Genomic DNA, 18983 nt, shown 5'->3' on the forward strand with positions numbered 1-18983 from the left:
AGCTGGGTTGCTATTTTAGAAGTCTTATCGTCTGAGATGTTGAGTTTAAAACAAAGCATTTAAAACTTCTATGGAACAAATAAGGCCACATCATGTCTATTACCCACTTTAACGAGGATTTTTCAGGAACGATGGTCACTCCCACATAATTTACTGACTATTGCTCATTTTTCTTTGACAAGCTATTCTTCTTCTTGGTGTGAAGGACTGCGCAACAATTAGATTGCATTAAACAAATCAACGACAGCGAAGATTGTTACATTTCTCCTCCTATTTACTCACAAGAGATATTCTTCTTTATAGGTGGGACTCACTCCTCTCCATCTGGCGGCAGAGAGCGGTCATAAAGAGCTAGTCGGTCTTCTAGTCGCCAGTTACAAAGCAAGTGTGGACGCCTTCACACTGGTGAGAGTTTGTGTTCCGGTACTCTCCACTATTCTCAACCTGTCTGCAATGTTTGAGCTTAGGCTAACGAGAGCATTCTGTCTACAGGAAAAGAAGACAGCACTGCATTTAGCCGCGGAGAAGGGTCGACTGCAGGTCTGTGAGCATCTTTTAGAGTTGAGAGCTGACATCAGTGCGTTGGACAACGTGAGTACCTGCCAACATCATTGTCTTTTATTACGTGCACGCGCTAAAACTACTTTCGAACCCGCGAGTCTATTCTCGTTTGGCTGTCATAAAGTACGTATCTTTTGAATATTGTCAAGCAAAAACTATAATAATCGCAACAGGCCAATCACAACAAATGTAAATTGTACAACTGACCAATCAAAATTCAAAGTTAAAACATACAATCGGTGAAAAGCGCGGGAAAACGAGCAGAAGGTGCCATGGACGGGAAAACGTGCAACAGGCGCTTGAGGCAGGAAATAGCGCCTAAGTTAAGCCACAAATGTTTTCAGCTTTGCTTCCAAAACACTGTGTTTGCTCTGTTGGTTGCTAGAGAACTTTACAACGATTTCTATTTCTTTATGAGCAGTAAAAGAAAAACGGTTTGTACGACTTTAACCTTGTCTGTCTTGTTGACAGAAAGGACAAACTCCTCTTCATTACGCCGCACAAAACGATCATTCCGAAGTAGTGACGCTGTTCCTGAATCGTAAACCTGGAGTCATGATGCAACAAAACGCGGTAAGAAAGCAGCGAGTCGGTGCGGTAGTTAATTCAAGAGTGCTAGCTTGGGCTTCATGTATAGTACAACATTGGTAGTCAAAGGGAAGTTAATGGTTGTTACAGCTTTCCTTTACTTCTTCGTTCTACAGGAAGGCAGCACCTGTGTTCACATCGCAGCGATGAAAGGCAGTGTATTAGTGATGAAAGAACTCTTGAAATTCAACCCTTCAGGAATTACAACAGCAAGAAACAAGGTAACGATAGCATTGTTTCATTTCCTAGAGTCATTAGTAAAAAACTCGTTATAATCCCTACTCCTTTAAGATTTATCAATCTTGGAATCTTAACCATTCCAATTTTCCTTTTTTTACAGCGTAAATTTGCCACACCCCTGTTGCTGGCGGCCAGCGGTGGTCATAAAGTTGTTGTAGAAGTGTTGATAGCGCACGGAGCCTCGGCAAGTGATGAAGATGCGGTAAGTACCAGCCCCGCTCTTACACCGTCTATAGCTAAGAGTGAAGATGGTCACACAACTCGAGGGCAACATACTTTTGATATCATTAAGTTTCCTTTTACCACAGGAAGAGACTAGAAAATGCGAGAGAAATGGCGCAGACCAATGAACTTTTACGTCTCATTAATTAAATCGACGTGCATCGTTTTCAACCCTATTGTTTGTTTTCTTCAATAGGATGGGATGACAGTTCTTCATCTGGCAGCCAGGTTTGGTCACGTGGACGTGCTAGAGGTTTTGCGCGGGAAAGTTCCTTGGAGCATGGCAAGCGTAAAGGTTAGGAGAATTTTAAATTTAACCTCCGACTTACCTCTTACGAAAATACTTGCAAAATAAACGGAACGCAAGGACAGATTGCACTTTGGAGTATACAGGGACAAAAGCACTTCTTAAGTTTCATTGGGCTCGTGAACTTGGCAGAGGTTGAAACTTTTGAATGATTCTCGAATTTCGGAAAGCGCGTTACTATTAAGGGGTCCTTACTTTTAGTGAGCTCGTTTTTTACAGGTGCTACAAGAGTGATATCAGAAGTACTATTGAAGGACTCGGTGGCCGAATGGTTTGCACGTTGGATAAATAGGTCTTGGTTTCAGCTTGGCCGCGCCTCTCTCGACCCAGAAGTGTAAATGGAAACCTTTACATTATTGGGGCAAGTTACCTTAACCCATCAAAAATGGGATTACGAATGTGACGATTTTTTTAAGTAGCTGCTCTAGATCTGGCTTACTATGTTAGCTCGCTGCGTTGACCTTTGAACAGGCTCCACTGTAGGAGACAGGGTATTGAAAATCTCTGCCCTGAGGCTATCTTCTACTCCTACGTCTACCTCTTACTCTATCCCTACTCTTTTTTTCACCTCCCCCCTCTTCTCGCTCGTCGTCTCTCTCTTCCCCCCCCCCCCCACCCCATTCGACCTTACAGCTAGTGGGTCACTGGCTGGTCCAGCAATAGTTTTTGTGATTCAGTATTTATTTTACTGTTTGTTACCTGTTGTTTTGTAGACTGGCTTGTCCGCTCTTCACGTGGCCGCCCAGTACGGTCAGATCGAAGTAGTCAGAGAAATGCTCCTAAAGGTGTCCGGGACAATCAAAAGCGAGTCTCCTTCAATGGTGGATAACGGTGAAAAAGGACCACGCTCGGACGTAAGTTAGTTTTTATTGACTGTGGTTGGATGTTTGACGCTGAAATTTATCTCAAAATGGACTTATTTCTGACTCAATTGAGCGCCATTTGTTGGCGTAGTCTTTGGAGCCCTCTGCTTCTAATCTTTTTTTGTTTGCACCCGCAGTACTGTTTCACTCCGTTACATTTAGCCGCACAGTCTGGTCACGTGGGTGTCGTGCGAATACTGCTGAACTCGCCTGGAGTGCGCGTGGACTCGGCAACAGCCGTGCAGGTAAGAGCGGACGCTCTGTATTGTTTACCTATCGTCATAAAGGAAAAACCGACGTCAAACAGTTTGTTACGCCAATCAGTCGTTACGAGTGATTACTTCATCTTCTCTTTAGTTTTACATATACAGAATCATGAAGATTTTCAGTTGTTGAAAAAAACAGTGCCATACCCATTTATTGCAACACTTCAAACACCGTTTGTTGCTTTAAAAAGAGGTAATAAATTGAATGTCGTTGTTGCTTAAAATGTCGTAATTGCCTAAAATTTTGAAGTGAGGCACAATGTGATCTAAAACTGAAATACTTCGTTATAACTAAGCATTTTCTGCACCCAGCCCGATTACAATAACACATTCTGACAAACTTACAATAACAACAACCTGTGAACAAAAGGCAAAACATTCAATTGTTCAAGGTTATGATCTCCATGGATGGCAAAAGTTTGGCTTGATTTGCCGAAAGCAAAGCATGCATTGTAGTGAAAAGGACATCTGCCAGATCTTTAATGACTTTAAATTTAGCAACCTTAGCATGTTAATTTTCTCGCCATTGTAGGGTTCCATTCCTCTTCACTTGGCCGCAGAGAATGGTCACTCTGAGGTTGTTAGCATTCTGTTAAGTAAATCAACACTACAGCTCCACGTTAAGGACAAGATTGGACGAACAGCCATGCATCTGGCTGCCGCCAATGGACATAGAGAACTGATCTCTCAGCTGATCGGACAGGGAGCAGATATCAACGCGCCTGATGAGGTAACATTGAATAGAATTGAATAGCATAGTATAGCATAGCATGGAATGGAATGGAATGGAATGGAATAGAATTGATAAACATCAGGCCTTAATTACAAAAATAAAAGTTATTTAGCTTCCTGTTAGTAGGGTTTCATCCACGGTATTAAAATTTCGAACCACCTTAAACTGCATAATAAACGGTCTCACATAAAACTGCTGAGTAGCTTTCATTTCAGTTGCTACACATTACGGTGTCATCCACAGAACTTAAAGTTAATCACTTTTTTACAGCATAAAAAAGTACCACGTGAAAGTTATGCTCAATAGCCTTGATTCTTTTCGTACGAAACTATGGCTAAACATCCCAGCGGATGGAGTTGAATTTGGGACTGTTACATATATATTTCATCTAGTGATTAGAACTAGGGATCTGAGTCATAGACCCTTCACCATAAGAAGACCCCTTATTACTCGTGGGGTGTTCGGTTCCGTGTGTTATCGTGTCGTCGCTAATTCTCCTTAGCGATGTCCATATTCTTTAAACTATTTGCTGGGAGAATTTGCAATGTCACCCAAAAAACAAGTCCTTCTTTCCACTGATTTAGAATGGCTATGCACCGATGCATATGGCAGCCGAGGCGGGTCACGTTGAAGTCGTTAAACTGTTGGTGGAGTCTGGGGCGTCACCCAGGGCAGAATCTCTGGTAAGTTAGCAAATTATCTTTAAGACGCTTAAAGCCTTGTTACTTGAGGCTATTGTCCAAAGGGAGGAAAAATTGTGTCAGTCAAGGGTCGTCATACACAACAGGTTTTTGAGCAACCTGTGTCGCAAAGAAATGATTCAAGTTGGAATTTTCACTTACGGTAAGTTTATTGGATGGTTTCCCGTGTTTTGTCAGGACCTGTTTTTTTCTGTCACAAAGGGTTCTGATGATTTCTGACAACAGGAGACGAGCTCCAACCATTTTCGATCGATGGAAATGGTTGATTATAACCGTTTGGTCGTGTTCGTCTGGGTCCTGCCGGAATAAACTGAGTCTGTTTGGTTTCTTCGTGTTGTACGGCGAAAAAACCTTCTTTTAGTTAATTTGTTAGAATGGTTCTTCAATATTGATCAACCATATCAGGGGAAACCTCAGCCAAATCAACTAAAGTGTAACCGAGTTTGATTTTGGTTGAAACATTTGATCAACCAAACCAACCGGCGCACAACGCTGCTTGTTACTGTTCGTTATAAAACATGTCGAGTCAACTGCATTCCTAGTATCTCCTCAGACGTTCAAATCCAAAATGGCCGCCGCTCTGTTCAGCTATCAAAAGCTAGTGTCACGCGGAAGTTTCGCTTCTAGTTCATAAAGTCTTAAAATTCGGTTATATGTTCATTCGTCCTCAATTAACAGAAAGATTACCGCGCTTTTTGTCTGCCATAGAACTGTCCGCATGGCCGCTATTTATCAGCTGAAGATAAAATATGATCAGGACAAATTCGGAGCGGTTTTTTTTAGACGCATTCGACACGATAAGCTTTCCTCTTGAAGATAAACACGTTGTGAATGAACATCACGTAATACGAAAAAGTTATGACGCCACACAGAAAAAATGTCCTCACGTGGTGCATTTCAATGTACCACGTGGTTGGTTTGAAACAAACTCGCGGCATCAAAAATGTTACTCTGAAGGCGGCAAAAAAATTCTTGGGTGTCGCGGTCTACTGAGAAGAGTAGTATACATTTATTTAGACGAGAGATATTCCACGACCTTTGTTCCTTTTCCTTTGTTGGCAGCATCGACTAAATGCTAGTTTTGTTAGGTTTACCTTAGTCGTAGTTACCGACATACAGACGCCGCCAAACAAAACCTAAGTCGCCAAATCTTCGCAAAGCTGTCGCAGAAATGTTTGGCCCCTCTAGAAAAGCTCGCAGTGGGTGGAATAATTTATTTGAATCGCAGCAAAAACCAAGCGGAGACAAGAAATAAAGTTATAAGTTTTAGATGCCCCATTAAGAATCGATTTGAAGTTAGACCATAGCTAATTAACAATGCACTAATTGCGGAACAACTAACGGTAGCTTGCGTAGGATATTCCATTAAAACAACTGTAAGAGAATACGGTCAAGTCGACTCCAGAAGCTCATCTTCCTGCAGCGAGTTTTGTGTATTAGTTTAAGAATAATAATAAAAAAGGATTTTGTTTAACTTCACATTAAACTCGTTTGTCTGTTACGAAAGTAAATATTCTGCCTAATTTAATTTTCAATATTCGAAATTAATCAACATATCCTCGCTCAAAGACAAGGAAATGAAAAACCGTTCATTTCTTTGGTACTTTCTCCGACATCATGCACGACTTTTCTTCTTTGTTTGGAAGCCATGGCTTTTATTCTGTAGGCGAAAGAAAAGAAATATTCAAATAAGCTAAGATTTTCGATGATAAAGGCCTGGCCCACCTGCTCTTAGTGCCAAGACGTAAAATGTTTAAGCACGTCAAAACAAATATTTTGTGTGGTAGCCATAGCTTTATTTTAATTTTGATGGACTTTTAAAAGACGTGTAAAATAGATATCAGAAATATTTATTTTTCATTTCTTAAGATAAATCTCTACTTTCAATATTACAAAACGCGATCGTTACCATTGAAAGAATTCAAAACCTCTCTGTGTTCAAAATCATGGCAAATTCTCTCTGTGACGAATTGCGACTGCTATACCAGCCCAAGAGTGAGGAAGTTGAGGCCTTAAATTCGTCGTACATTGTTAATTACATCCTTAATGTTTTACTATCCCTCACTGCCATTATATTGAACGGCGTCACAATCCAGGCTCTGCGAAGAACTTCATCTTTGCCAAAGCCTCTAAAAACATTGCTTCTGAGTCTTGCTGTCTCTGATCTTGGTGTTGGTTTCTTGTGCCAACCTTTTTACGTCGTGTTGCTGGTCAAGTGGTTGCAAAGAAACAGTGAGTCAACTTGTACCCTGTACACTGTGTTTGTCTCCGCCATGGGCATGTTTTCAGTGCCTACATTTTTCGGTATTATGGCTCTGAGTGTGGACAGATTCTTGGCGATTCATCTTCATCTCAGATACCAGGAGCTTGTGACTCACAAGCGAGTTGTGGCGGCGGTGATCTCAATATGGGCCTTCAGTGTATTGTTCTCCTTAGCAAGGTTGTGGATCCCAAAAGATTTCTTTAGCGTGATGTTTATCGTTATTGCTCTAGTTTGTCTTTTAACCACAGCATTGCTATATTACAAGATTTATTTAGCCGTGAGACGCCACAGAGAACAAATTGAAGCCCTCCAAGTACAACAAGGAACACAGAATGACGAAACGGCGAATGTTTCTGGGCTGAGAAAATCGGCAGTCGGGACATTCTACGTGTATCTCGTGTTTTTGATTTGTTATTTACCGCAGACTTGTAGATTTATTGCTGTCGTAGTCTCTGGATCAAGTACTTTTACAAAGGGCCTAACATATTATTGTTGGACCCTCATATTTCTCAATTCATCCTTAAACCCTGTTATTTACTGTTGGAAGATGAGACACATTCGACACGCTATCTTGGACATACTGCGAAATGTCCTTCCAAGTCACAGCTGAGTAAAGGCGTCACATTCGAATTTGAGTATGTTGCCCGTTTCGACTGGAGAATATTTTCCTTCGAAACTGGCTTGAAAAAGGCACAAGCACAGATGTTGTTAAAATTTGCCGTGCATGTTTCTAAGAGGTTGGCGATGATAATGTATGTTTTAATCCCAAGTCACAGCTGAGGAAGGTGCAGCAATCGACTTGCGATTGGAGGCAAATGGTTTCAAAAAACAACGTAAAAAATAATGTTATTTTTGCCTTGAAAACATTACCTTGCAGCTTGTCTAATAAGGTTAATAACAGCATGTTTAACTATCTAGAGTCGCTCTAAAGCTGTAGTTTTATCGCTATTTTTTTTTATCGGTATCGTGCCCAGTAACCCACCCCTATAAAAAGGCCAGAATATTGCTCCGAGTTCCAATCTGTTAACAAATCATATCCTCTAAAAGGTACGAGAAACTGCACCATTATCTTAACAGGGGAGTCCAGTATCGAGATCACATAGTCGGTGATCATACGGCTTCTGGTTGAAGTTCACATCACGCATTAATTTTCGGCTTGACGGATTAAGACTTGTAACTAATAGCCATTTAAAGCTTAGATACACAAATTTATCACGATCAAGGTCACCTAAAGATAGGTTTAACAATCAGAAACAACTTGCGCAGTATTTCTGCTGTAATAGCTATTGAAGATTTTATGACGAAATTTGAATACACTTCACGAAAGTAGGTTTGCACGGTATTTGTCTAGGGTTATTTTCCGGCCTCGCTTCCCGTCACACCCCGCGCTCTTGGCGAAGTGTGAAAAACCTGTTTCTTCTCGAACAAAAGTCGTAAATAAAAACTGGATGTGAGTTTGAAATTTTCTTTTGCTTTTTGTAGAGGGCCCTTTTTGTTCGCAAGTATAATTTACGAGAGAATCCTTTTCATAGTGGGAGTTAACATCTTGCTTCAAGTTTCCAAAGGGGCTGTTAACATTTTTATGAAGACACGATTGATCATCGCAGTTATATATACAGCTTAAGCAACCGTGAAATTAAAGCCTGAAAAAAATTCAGGCTCGAACGGGATTCTAACCCATGACCTGTGCGATACCGGAGCAGTGCTCTACCAACTGAGCTATCAAGCCAACTGGGAGCTGGTCACATTGTGAGTTCGTAATATACCCGAAGATGGTGAAGAATGCAACTGAATATATGAAATGTCATATATTTGAACTGCGGAGAAAGATGTGAAGACATGATTGACCATCGCAGTTATATACGCAGCTTAAGCAGCACATCTTCACCATCTACGGGTACATTACGAACTCACTAAGTGACCAGCTCCCAGTTGGCTTGATAGCTCAGTTGGTAGAGTACTGCACCGGTGTCGCAGAGGTCATGGGTTCGAATCCCGTTCAAGCCTGAATCTTTTTCAGCCTTTAATTTTACAACTACTTACGTTGTGTGCATAACTGCGATGACGAATCATGTCTTCACAGCTTTCTCTGTAGTTCAAATATATGATTAACATTTTTATTAGTGCATAAAAAAGGAACAACTTGTAAGCAGGTGAAATGATTGACATGGAATAAATTCACCCACGTCCCATTCTTTACTCAGCGAAAACAGAAAAAGATAAATGTCAAATATTATTTTCTTTGTTGTATTCTAGCTGGGGGATTTAACCTGAAATTGAAACTGACGATTTAAAGCAAAACGTTTCGTCGAATTAGGCAGCGTTGGAAAGAATCGAAGCATTCGGTTTGCGAAGTTTTGCAAAATGAAGCAATCGTACATTTCTTGAGCTAAAATGCTTTTTTAGAACATGTCACAAAAAAAAATGCTATTGTTGTACCGTTCTGTCTTGCTGTCATGTCAATTTGTTGAACGTCTAAAGTGATTAAAATATACATATGGACGTGAACGTAGCTTTGCTGTGCGTGTTCTCTTTAGATGACTCTCTTTATTTCTTTTGGGTAGCAGGGATGGCACAGTGGTGAGGGCACTCGCCTCCCACCAATCTGGCACGGGTTCCATTCCCGCCCGGTGCCATATGTGGGTTCTCGGTTCTCCGGTTCTCCTCGCTCCACAAAAACCAACACTCGATCCAAATTCCAATTCGACCAGGATAGAAGACCCGCATGAAAACCAGCCAAGGCTGATGTGGCTTCCTCTCTAAATATTGTTCTTTAGTTTATTTGTTTTATTTATTTAATCGGTGAAAGGTCTGGATAACAGCAGACATATTAAAATTTTGTAATTAAAACTGAAGATGACAGAATATGCTCATGAAAGAAACGCCTGCTCTGTGGAGGGACATGGTACTTTGAGCTTCCTAAACAAATATTTTGTCTGTGGCGATAGCTTTATTCTAATTCAGTGGAGTTAATTGTGACGAACTTAGATGGCAACTAGAGATTACAAACGCATTTTAGTTAAACAATCGAGATGCTTTATCTTCAAAATTGGTACGAGCATCGACAAATTTCGTCTTGAATAATTATTCAATCGTGTTAGGCAATTAAGATAAAAACCTAAAGTGCAAAAACGGGGGATATTCAGCATCACAAAACACCGTACAGTTGAGAAAAATTCAAGATCATGAAAAGTCCTCTTTGTGACGAATTGCTGATTCCCAGTGGTGCCCAATATGATGACTTCTATTCATGGTACATTGTTAACTGTGTCTTGAACGCTTTCCTAATCATTACCGCCGTCATATTGAACAGCATCACAATCCAAGCGATTCAAAAATCTTCCTCGTTGGCGAAACCTCTAAAAACATTGCTTCTGAGTCTTGCTGTCTCTGATCTTGGTGTTGGTTTACTTGTCCAGCCTTTCTACTTTGGGCTTCTCGTCAAATGGTTACAGCAAGACAATTCAACTGATGCAGTATGCAACGCGTTTATCTTTGTCACTTACTTATTTTCTGCAGCCTCGTTTTTTGGTGTAATAGCCTTGAGCGTTGATAGATTCTTGGCGATTCATCTTCACCTCAGATACCAGGAACTTGTTACTCACAAGCGGGTAGTTGCTGCAGTGATCTCAAATTTGGTGTTTAGTGCATTTGCTTCGTTATTCAACTGGCGGGTCTCTACGAATATGACCTCCGTTGTTTTTGCCATTATTGGGGGAATGTGTCTCGCAGTCTCAGCGGCGCTTTATTTCAAGATTTATTTTATCGTGCGTCGCCACAGAGTTCAAATTCAAGCGTTGCAAATACAGCAAGTAACACAAAATGGCGAAGAGATGGCGAATATTGCAAGGCTGCGAGGATCTGCCATTGGTACATTTTACGTTTACCTACTGGCTCTGCTCTGTAATTTGCCGCAATTTTGTAGTTTCGCTGTTGTTGCAAACTCTGAATTAAGTACCGGTATTAAAGCTTTTGATATTTCTTCAGGTACCTTGATGTTAATGAACTCATCTTTGAACCCAGTAATTTACTGTTGGAAGATGAGACACGTTCGAAGCGCTGTTATGGACATACTGCGAAATATATTTTCAAATAAGAACTACGGAGGGGAACGAATGCAAATTCATGTGTGTGCCCGAAAAGAGAATTCTTTGGACAAGAGGAATAACCGAATTTTGAAGGCAAACTAAATTAAAAGATGGTTAAAACACATTATATTGAAACACGCAAAACCTGAAACGTCCACGGGTATTATTTGTTGAGCATTCGAATAACGTGTATATATTTATCGGCAAAGTTGTCAATGTTGTCTGATGTTGGTTTTATATTTTCTTTATAATATATAGCTCGTGTGCATTGTGAACTCGTATCACTCCCTGCATACAGGTGGAAATTGTACCGATAAGTTTTGTCACTGACTTGAGGTGGAGAGGTATATATATCTCGTTTAATCTGAGTAGTTTATATCAATTGACAAACGTTTACAGGTGATTTCAGTTTCTTTACGAAAAGCCGAGTTTTCACCACGACGTCGAATTGAACGGTTAACGGTGTCTTAGAGCTTATTTGTTTACTTATTTTTATTTTATTTTTTTTTTTTTATTGCTAAACACATAATTACTTACATTGCCTTACACTACTTACAACACGACACAATACTTAACCTACTCACAATACACTACATTATTGTTATCATCATCATCATCATTATTATTATTATTATTATTATTCTTTCAAATACTTTTACTGTCTTACAAACGTCACTTACAATACATCAAAAAAACAAAAGACAACTATTTACAATACTTGGCATTACCTTACCTACTTATGAAAAGCTTAGTTAGTACTAATATAGTTTTAAATGTCAGTCTGCGGTTCATTTACACCCTTACAACATTGTATAAAAAAGGGTGAGGAAGAGAACTCTTTCATTGTTTACTTTGAACGACGTGTTTCTGCGAAAAATTAGTTAATTAGCTAAAAGTCAAGTTGTTTAACTTGCGATAACATTTATTTTTTCGAAGTTTTATCCTAGCTCTTTCTTTTACTAAGTGCGTTTGCAAAGTGAAAGTTGCCTTAAGCAATACAGTTTTATAGATTCTAAAAAAATTGTATCAAAAAATTTATATTACACGAAAACTTTTTTTTTTTTTCGTTATTTTAAAAGTGGAATCCTATTGTCCGTTTTGACCAGGGGCAAAATTTTCGTTTATTTTTGTTATTATTATTATTATCATTTTTTTTTTGCGGAATTGTCTTGAAAAGAGCGTGAACATTTTCCTTAACTTTCTCGTGGATGTTTTCCGGGAATAGCTGATACTGGTAGTGCATTTCAGTATCGGAAATTTGCTAACTTTATAATGTTCAAACGCGCTTTATATTACACATAGAACGGAGAATACGATTAGACGTTACTTAGCTGTTGGTGTTTCATGAATTTATCCGCCAGTAATGTTATAAAAGAAACGCAATACTCATTTCATAGAACAAGTTTGTATAAATTGTATAAGAGGATGTTGGACTTCATCTTATACATTTGAAGCGCTTGCGCACTGAGCCTACATCGCCACCTAAAAACAATTGCGAAACTCTAGAATTTATTTGAATGATTTGATATTGCTTTCTTGATATTGCTGACTCAGTTGACAGTTGGAACTTAACCCGTCGTATTCTAATTTACACAGGAATAAAATTAAGACTTCTCAGTCGACATTTATGACAAAGGTTAGCAGATGATTACTCATCTGCAAAAATTCATTTACGCACGGAAGTCGCTTGAAATTTGCACTTGTTCGCCATGAAAAGAGAAAAAACAGGCAACTTGTCAACAACATCCTGCTCCTTCCATGTGTCAGGCAAAATTTTATTAAGCTGAGTTAATTTTTTCAGCCGGATGAAATGTGAGACATCTGTTTTTAACAAAGACAGGGAAGTTGAAATCTTCCCAAAACAAATATTTTGCTTTATAATGACGGTTTTCTGAAAATTCAAATGAACTTTAATGAGTTAGTAGGTAACCAAACGGCTTTTGAGTGCAAAATTGGAACGAAATTTTCGAAAAATTTTCCCGTGAATATACTTATTCAAGTTATAGACGTGTACGAGAACAATTTATCGAATTTGTCATTTTTAAAGTGCGTCGGATAATCCAGGAGCTCACATGGATTATTTAACATTAGTGAAACACCGTAAGGATTGAAAACATACAAGGTTATGATAAATCCTGTTTGTGAGGAATTTTTGCTATACCAGACCACGGGTACGGAAGATGAAAACCTAAGATCGTGGTACATTGTTAACTGTGTCTTCAACGTTTTTATTACTGTAACCGCCATCATCTTCAACAGCGTCACAATCCAGGCCTTAACAAAAACTTCATCGTTGCCAAAGCCTCTGAAAACATTGCTTCTGAGTCTTGCTGTCTCTGATCTTGGTGTTGGTTTACTTGTAGAGCCGTTCTTCATTGGCCTCCTCGTCAAGTGGTTACAGCGAGACAATTCAACTGATGCTACATGCACCACGTTTTACTTGATCCAGGGCTTGTTTTCTGGAGCGTCATTTGTCGGAGTATTGGCTCTAAGTGTAGACAGATTCTTGGCGATTCATCTTCATCTCAGATACCAGTTGCTGGTAACTCACAAGCGAGTTGTTGTTTTGGTGATCTCAATATGGATATCCAGTGCGCTTCTTTCCTTAGTTAGCTTGTTGGTTCCGATGACTATTGCCTACCTGGTTTTGGCAATTACCGGGATACTTTGTCTCGTAACTTCAGGGTTGCTTTTCTTTAAGATTTATTTAACCGTGCGGCGCCACAGAAATCAAATTCATGCCCTGCAAGCACATAGCCAAAAAGCAAATGTTGCCAGGCTACGAAAATCTGCAGTCGGAACGTTTTACATATACTTAGTGTTTTGTATAAGTTATTTGCCGAACTTTTGCAGTTTTGCTGTCATGGCAATCTCTGAATTTAGTACTAGTGTTAAAGTTTTGGTCATTTCGTCAGTAACTCTGATGTTACTAAATTCATCTTTGAATCCTGTTGTTTACTGTTGGAAAATGAGACACATTCGAGACGCTATCTTGGACACACTGCGAAATGTCTTTCCAAGTTACAGCTGAGTAAAGGCTTTATATTCAAATGAAGAGGCAGATCGCGCCGAGAACAACATAAACGCTCACTTCGCTTTAACAACACCGTGTAGTTTGTGAACTGTTCCAGAGAACTAAGTGCCTTGTTGCATGCGTTGATTCTTGATATTTTTATTATTTCTAATTTCGTTTCATTGTCATTATTTCTGTTATTGTTGTTTCCAATATTAACATTTATTATATTCCTGTCTTTTTTAAGAAGTGCGTCTGTAAAGTGAAAGCCGGTCACCTGCTTCGATACAGTTAATAATATCGAGGATGTTACACGGCAGCGCGAAGTCATGAATTATATTTTGGAGTGTTGAATATTGTTTTTAACGCGAGAAAATAAAATTTATATCTTTGCAAGCTACCGTGTAAAGGTCAAACCGGCGTGAGAAGATCGAATGGGGGTCTGGGTATTCATTGAAATTTTGCACACTGCTTGTCGGTGTAGAGGAAATCTTCAAATTTGTATTTTTTTGCACGTGAAGTATTAGCAAGGACACGTTGAATTTCTCACTCATAAGATCATTCTTCTGTAGCTTTCCTTTCACTCTTACATAAATTTTCGGTGAAAATTCTTCTCAAATTCAGTGTGGCGAAAAGAACATTGTTCTTCTGAAATTCAGTGTGGCGAAAACAACCTTGTTTCCACAAGTCTGAAGAAAGTAAAAACGTACAAAATGAAGTTTCGAGCTCGGGTTTTCTGTGAGCGAATATTCGGCGTAGACGAGTTAACTATCACTCATAGAAAACGATGGCGAGTAGTCTCATTGTTTTAATAGACACTCTAAAGGATTTTTTTACAGCCCGAAACCTCCAACTTTGTGTCATTTTAAACCTAAAATTAAGAATGACTACCAGTTTCAAGAGCAGCACTCGGGTGATCATTGTCTATCAGCGAATAGAAAGCGATTACAGAACCAATCAGATTCGCGGATTTCCAATTTCCGCTTTACATTACCTATAATACTGAGAGTAAGATCCGCTGTTAATGTAGGTGTGTCATAGATGAACTCGCTGCCAGTAATGATCTGAAAGAGCCACATAAAAGACATTTCATTGAACACGCCTGTATGGCTTGTATAAGCGAGTGGTGCTAACAAAGTTACTCAGTGTTCGTTTCTTAGAAATTTCTAGGGCTTGCGCACTGAGCCCACATCTCAGCGCACAAACACCTGTGAAACACTAGAATTTGTTTATTAAACCTATTTGGACTCAGTTGATATTGGAACCTAACTCGTTGAATTCTCATTTGCTCTGAAAACATAAGATGAAGGGTCCGTTAACATTTATGACAAAGCTTTGCAGGTGATTACTCATTAGCAAAAATAGATAATAATCACAAAAAAATTAGTGCATTTGTACACAGATATCGATTGAATTTTACATTTGCCTGAGACGTAAAGAGCAAAACCAGGCAACATATCAAGGATATACTAATTGTTAGATTTTTCACGAAACGTTTTAATAAACGAAAGCTCTAATTTACAGTTGAAACGTGAGACAACTGTTGTAAGCGGAGACAAGGAATTCGAAACTTGAAATATCTTGTTTGTTATGACGACTTGATGAAAATTGTGATTAACTTGAACTACTTGATGTGTTAAGAATGGGCGTGCATGTTCGTTCATCGCCAATTTGAAACCGCGTTTGATTGAAAATTTTCCTGGAACGAAGCTTTCTAAACATTTTCTTGCGAATACTTCTTCAATGGAGTTTTCATCAAGTTGTAGAAGTGATCCGGAACACGTTTTCGAATTTGTTATTTTTAACGTGCGTCAGTTAATTCCATGAGCCAACAGTCATTATTTAACCCAACAGGAAATAATTTAAGCTTAAGCATTGACGCCTATGGCCCTATCCTCCCAGAGGAGAGCTAGAAACTAAGAAAAAGAAGAAGCATTGACACATACGAGTTCATGGAAAATCCTCACGGCTTTAGCGAATTGCTGCTCTACCAGCCCACGCGCGAGTACGGAATATGAACACTCAGACGTAATATCATGGTTTATAATATACAGCGGAACCCCGGTAACTCGAACTCTGAAGGGAAACGAAAAACAGTTCGAGTTAGCGGGGGCTCGAGTTATCGGGGTCGATTGAATATCCAACTTGGCATGTTAATAATTGATAATTCACTGATTTTTCAGCACTTCAGTATACAGTGACAGCTAAAGGCATCGAATCCGGTATGACTCATACCATCGGGAAATGACTGTCAAATATGTGAACGGTCGGTTGCACTAATTAAAATCAAATTGCTGTGGTGTTAGTTTTGAGTGTTTTTACCGATTACACGACAAGAAAAGCTAATGGGATGACATCCCTGGTGAGTTACATGAACCAGAATTCGAGTTATCGGGGTAAATTTTTATCAAAGGAAACGAAATTTAGTTCGAGTTAGCGGGGGAGTTCGAGTTATCCAAGTTCGAATTACCGGGGTTCTACTGTAATATAATGAGTGTTTATAATAAAATATCATAATATTCGTATTCTAATTTACAAAAAAATATAATTAAGAGTCGAAGATTTCCTACCTCTTGGATGTGTCAGGAAAAATAGATCAAAAAACGTAATTTAGTTAGTAAGTTAATAAGTTAATAAGTTAATAAGTTAGTTGGTGAAACGGCTTTTGAGTGCAAAATTGGAACGAAACATTTTCCAGCGAATACTTATTCAACAGAGTTGTGGTCACGTTATAGACGTGTACGGGAACAATTTTTCGAATTTGTCATTTTTAAAGTGCGTCGGATAATCCAGGAGCTCACATGGATTATTTAACATTAGATTAGAACATTAGTAAGGATTGAAAACATACAAGGTTATGAAAAATCCTGTTTGTGAGGAATTGCTGCTATACCAACCCACGAGTACGGAAGACGAAAACTTAAGATCGTGGTACATTGTTAACTGTATCTTCAGTGCTTTCCTTGTTATTACCGCCATCATCTTCAACAGCGTCACAATCCAGGCCTTAACAAAAACTTCATCGTTGCCAAAGCCTCTGAAAACATTGCTTCTGAGTCTTGCTGTCTCTGATCTTGGTGTTGGTTTACTTGTAGATCCTTTCTACTCTGGCCTCCTCGTCAAGTGGTTGCAGCGAGACAATTCAACTGATGCTACATGCACCACGTTTTACTTGATCGTGGGCCTGTTTTCTGGAGCGTCATTTGTCGGAGTATTGGCTCTAAGTGTAGACAGATTCTTGGCGATTCATCTTCATCTCAGATACCAGGAACTTGTGACTCACAAGCGAGTTGTTGCTGTGGTGATCTCAATATGGATATCCAGTGCGCTTCTTTCCTTAGTTAGCTTGTTGGTTCCGATGACTATTGCTTACCTGGGTTTGGCAATTACCGGGATTCTTTGTCTCGTAATTTCAGGGTTGCTTTTCTTTAAGATTTATTTAACCGTGCGGCGCCACAGAAATCAAATTCATGCTCTGCAAGCACATAGCCAAATAGCAAATGTTGCCAGGCTACGAAAATCTGCAGTCGGAACGTTTTACATATACTTAGTGTTTTGTATAAGTTATTTGCCGAACTTTTGCAGTTTTGCTGTCATGGCAATCTCTGAATTTAGTACTAGTGTTAAAGTTTTGGTCATTTCGTCAATAACTCTGATGTTACTAAATTCATCTTTGAATCCTGTTGTTTACTGTTGGAAAATGAGACACATTCGACACGCTATCTTGGACACACTGCGAAATGTCTTTCCAAGTCACAGCTGAGTAGAGACTCAAGAATCGCGCCGAAAACAACATGAACTGTGTAGAACCTGTGTAGAGTGTTAACTGTTCTAAAGGACTCATGAGTAATATTTATTTTATTTTTTTTTTTCATTTTCGTTTTCAGTGTTCTTATATTTGTTATTGTTGTTTTCAATGTCCAAATTTATTCCATGCCTTTTCTTACCAAGTGCGTCTGTGAAGAGAAAGTCGCCTGTTTATAACATCGAGGATATTACACGGTGGCGCGAAGATATGAATTTTATTTGCGAGCGGTAAAATGTTGATTTTAACAAGGAAAAATAAAATTCATATCTTCAAGCCATCGGGTTAACGTGAAGCCGGCGCGAGAAGACCGAATGGTAGTCTAGGTATTCATTAGAATTTTGTGCACTGTTTGTCAATGTAGAGAAAATCTACATTCTAGTTATGCGACGCTTTCGAGTGGTATACATATATGTTATTTGCCGGCTTAGGGTCGGTCCATATAGCGAAAAACTGTGACCAAGGTCTTGAAAATGCTGCCCGCCGAGGGCAGCATTTTCAAGCCCGAGGTCACAGTTTTTCGCTATAAGGACCGACCCTAAGCCGGCAAAAAAGCATGTTTATTTTTTTCCTGCAGTAAATTAGTTTTACAGATCACAAATGGGTTTGTTTACGCAGCTCTTGTCATTGAATCGGCTTGCGCGCCGTCTACTAACGATTTGTAAAAAAACTTGGCAACGAGCGAGTAACTCAGATAGTAGACAAAGAAATATGTATTAAAGAACAGATTTTTTTGAACTACTTATATGTTAGTTGCATTTATTTCACCAGTTAAGTTCTCCAAAGTTGTTTTTGCTGTGTGAAATTTCGTGTGAAGTTTGAAGTTTTACTACAGAAACAATCTCTGTCAGTCGTTACTTTTAAAATCACTTGAAATCAGACTTTTCTACCGGAAATTGAATGGCAGAAAGCGAGGAAATTCGTTAAGTGTATTCCACAGAAATTCTCCTAAATACAGCAACGATCAGAGAGGTAAACTCAACTGAAATTGACGCAAATTTTACGGCGAGACTGAAACACATTATTACGCACCATTACAGCGCCAAGCTACAAACAACCAAGCAAACTCTCACATTTTCAAAACACTCAATTGAATTTACTTACAGTGATTTTCCTTGCCATTTTAAAGTAAATAGAGATAAACTTGCGTCGACCAATCGTCGATGGATGTGTAAAAAAGGCAAAAGATTGACGGTTACCGCTAACTTTTAGGAGCGAAATTTAGGCAGCGAAGAAAAAATCCGGCCCGTGGGCCGTATCGTAAAAAGCTGGACCGGTCACGTGCGTATGATTAGCCAATTAAATTCCAGGATTTAGGATTCCGGCCCGCTCA

The 18983-nt window shown here is 39.2% G+C and overlaps 5 protein-coding genes across 9 annotated transcripts in view; all 5 read left to right on the plus strand.

The window, feature by feature from the left end:
* The window catches only part of LOC145462727 (uncharacterized), a 179673-nt gene that overhangs the window by 139085 nt on the left and 21605 nt on the right, over positions 1–18983 (plus strand). For all 5 annotated transcript variants that reach the window (XM_081446318.1, XM_081446319.1, XM_081446321.1 and 2 more), the window contains 10 exons: positions 304–405; positions 493–591; positions 1033–1134; positions 1266–1370; positions 1490–1591; positions 1808–1906; positions 2632–2772; positions 2919–3026; positions 3580–3777; positions 4365–4463. In XM_081446318.1, the coding sequence (XP_081302444.1) occupies positions 304–405; positions 493–591; positions 1033–1134; positions 1266–1370; positions 1490–1591; positions 1808–1906; positions 2632–2772; positions 2919–3026; positions 3580–3777; positions 4365–4463 (1155 nt within the window). The remainder of the gene's footprint in view (positions 1–303; positions 406–492; positions 592–1032; positions 1135–1265; positions 1371–1489; positions 1592–1807; positions 1907–2631; positions 2773–2918; positions 3027–3579; positions 3778–4364; positions 4464–18983) is intronic.
* LOC145462741 (adenosine receptor A2b-like) lies at positions 4475–8847 on the plus strand. Its single transcript, XM_081446335.1, has one exon. It carries the CDS (start codon positions 6428–6430, stop codon positions 7352–7354), a length of 927 nt encoding a protein of 308 aa, XP_081302461.1. The 5' UTR covers positions 4475–6427; the 3' UTR covers positions 7355–8847.
* LOC145462738 (histamine H2 receptor-like) lies at positions 8859–10940 on the plus strand. Its single transcript, XM_081446332.1, has one exon. The coding sequence runs from the start codon at positions 9930–9932 to the stop codon at positions 10932–10934; it is 1005 nt and encodes a 334-aa protein (XP_081302458.1). The 5' UTR covers positions 8859–9929; the 3' UTR covers positions 10935–10940.
* On the plus strand, positions 12958–16456 carry LOC145462752 (octopamine receptor beta-1R-like). Its single transcript, XM_081446344.1, has one exon. The coding sequence runs from the start codon at positions 12958–12960 to the stop codon at positions 13861–13863; it is 906 nt and encodes a 301-aa protein (XP_081302470.1). The 3' UTR covers positions 13864–16456.
* LOC145462753 (octopamine receptor beta-1R-like) lies at positions 16516–17622 on the plus strand. The gene has a single exon (XM_081446345.1). The coding sequence runs from the start codon at positions 16703–16705 to the stop codon at positions 17606–17608; it is 906 nt and encodes a 301-aa protein (XP_081302471.1). The 5' UTR covers positions 16516–16702; the 3' UTR covers positions 17609–17622.

The sequence above is a fragment of the Orbicella franksi genome, chromosome 12 (genome assembly GCF_964199315.1).
Source record: "Orbicella franksi chromosome 12, jaOrbFran1.1, whole genome shotgun sequence".
Classification (NCBI taxonomy): domain Eukaryota; kingdom Metazoa; phylum Cnidaria; class Anthozoa; order Scleractinia; family Merulinidae; genus Orbicella; species Orbicella franksi.

Bases quoted from the DNA above. Each gene is read 5' to 3' on its own strand.
- LOC145462741 (XM_081446335.1), top strand. From the start codon at position 6,428: ATGGCAAATTCTCTCTGTGACGAATTGCGACTGCTATACCAGCCCAAG.
- LOC145462738 (XM_081446332.1), top strand. From the start codon at position 9,930: ATGAAAAGTCCTCTTTGTGACGAATTGCTGATTCCCAGTGGTGCCCAA.
- LOC145462753 (XM_081446345.1), top strand. From the start codon at position 16,703: ATGAAAAATCCTGTTTGTGAGGAATTGCTGCTATACCAACCCACGAGT.
- LOC145462752 (XM_081446344.1), top strand. From the start codon at position 12,958: ATGATAAATCCTGTTTGTGAGGAATTTTTGCTATACCAGACCACGGGT.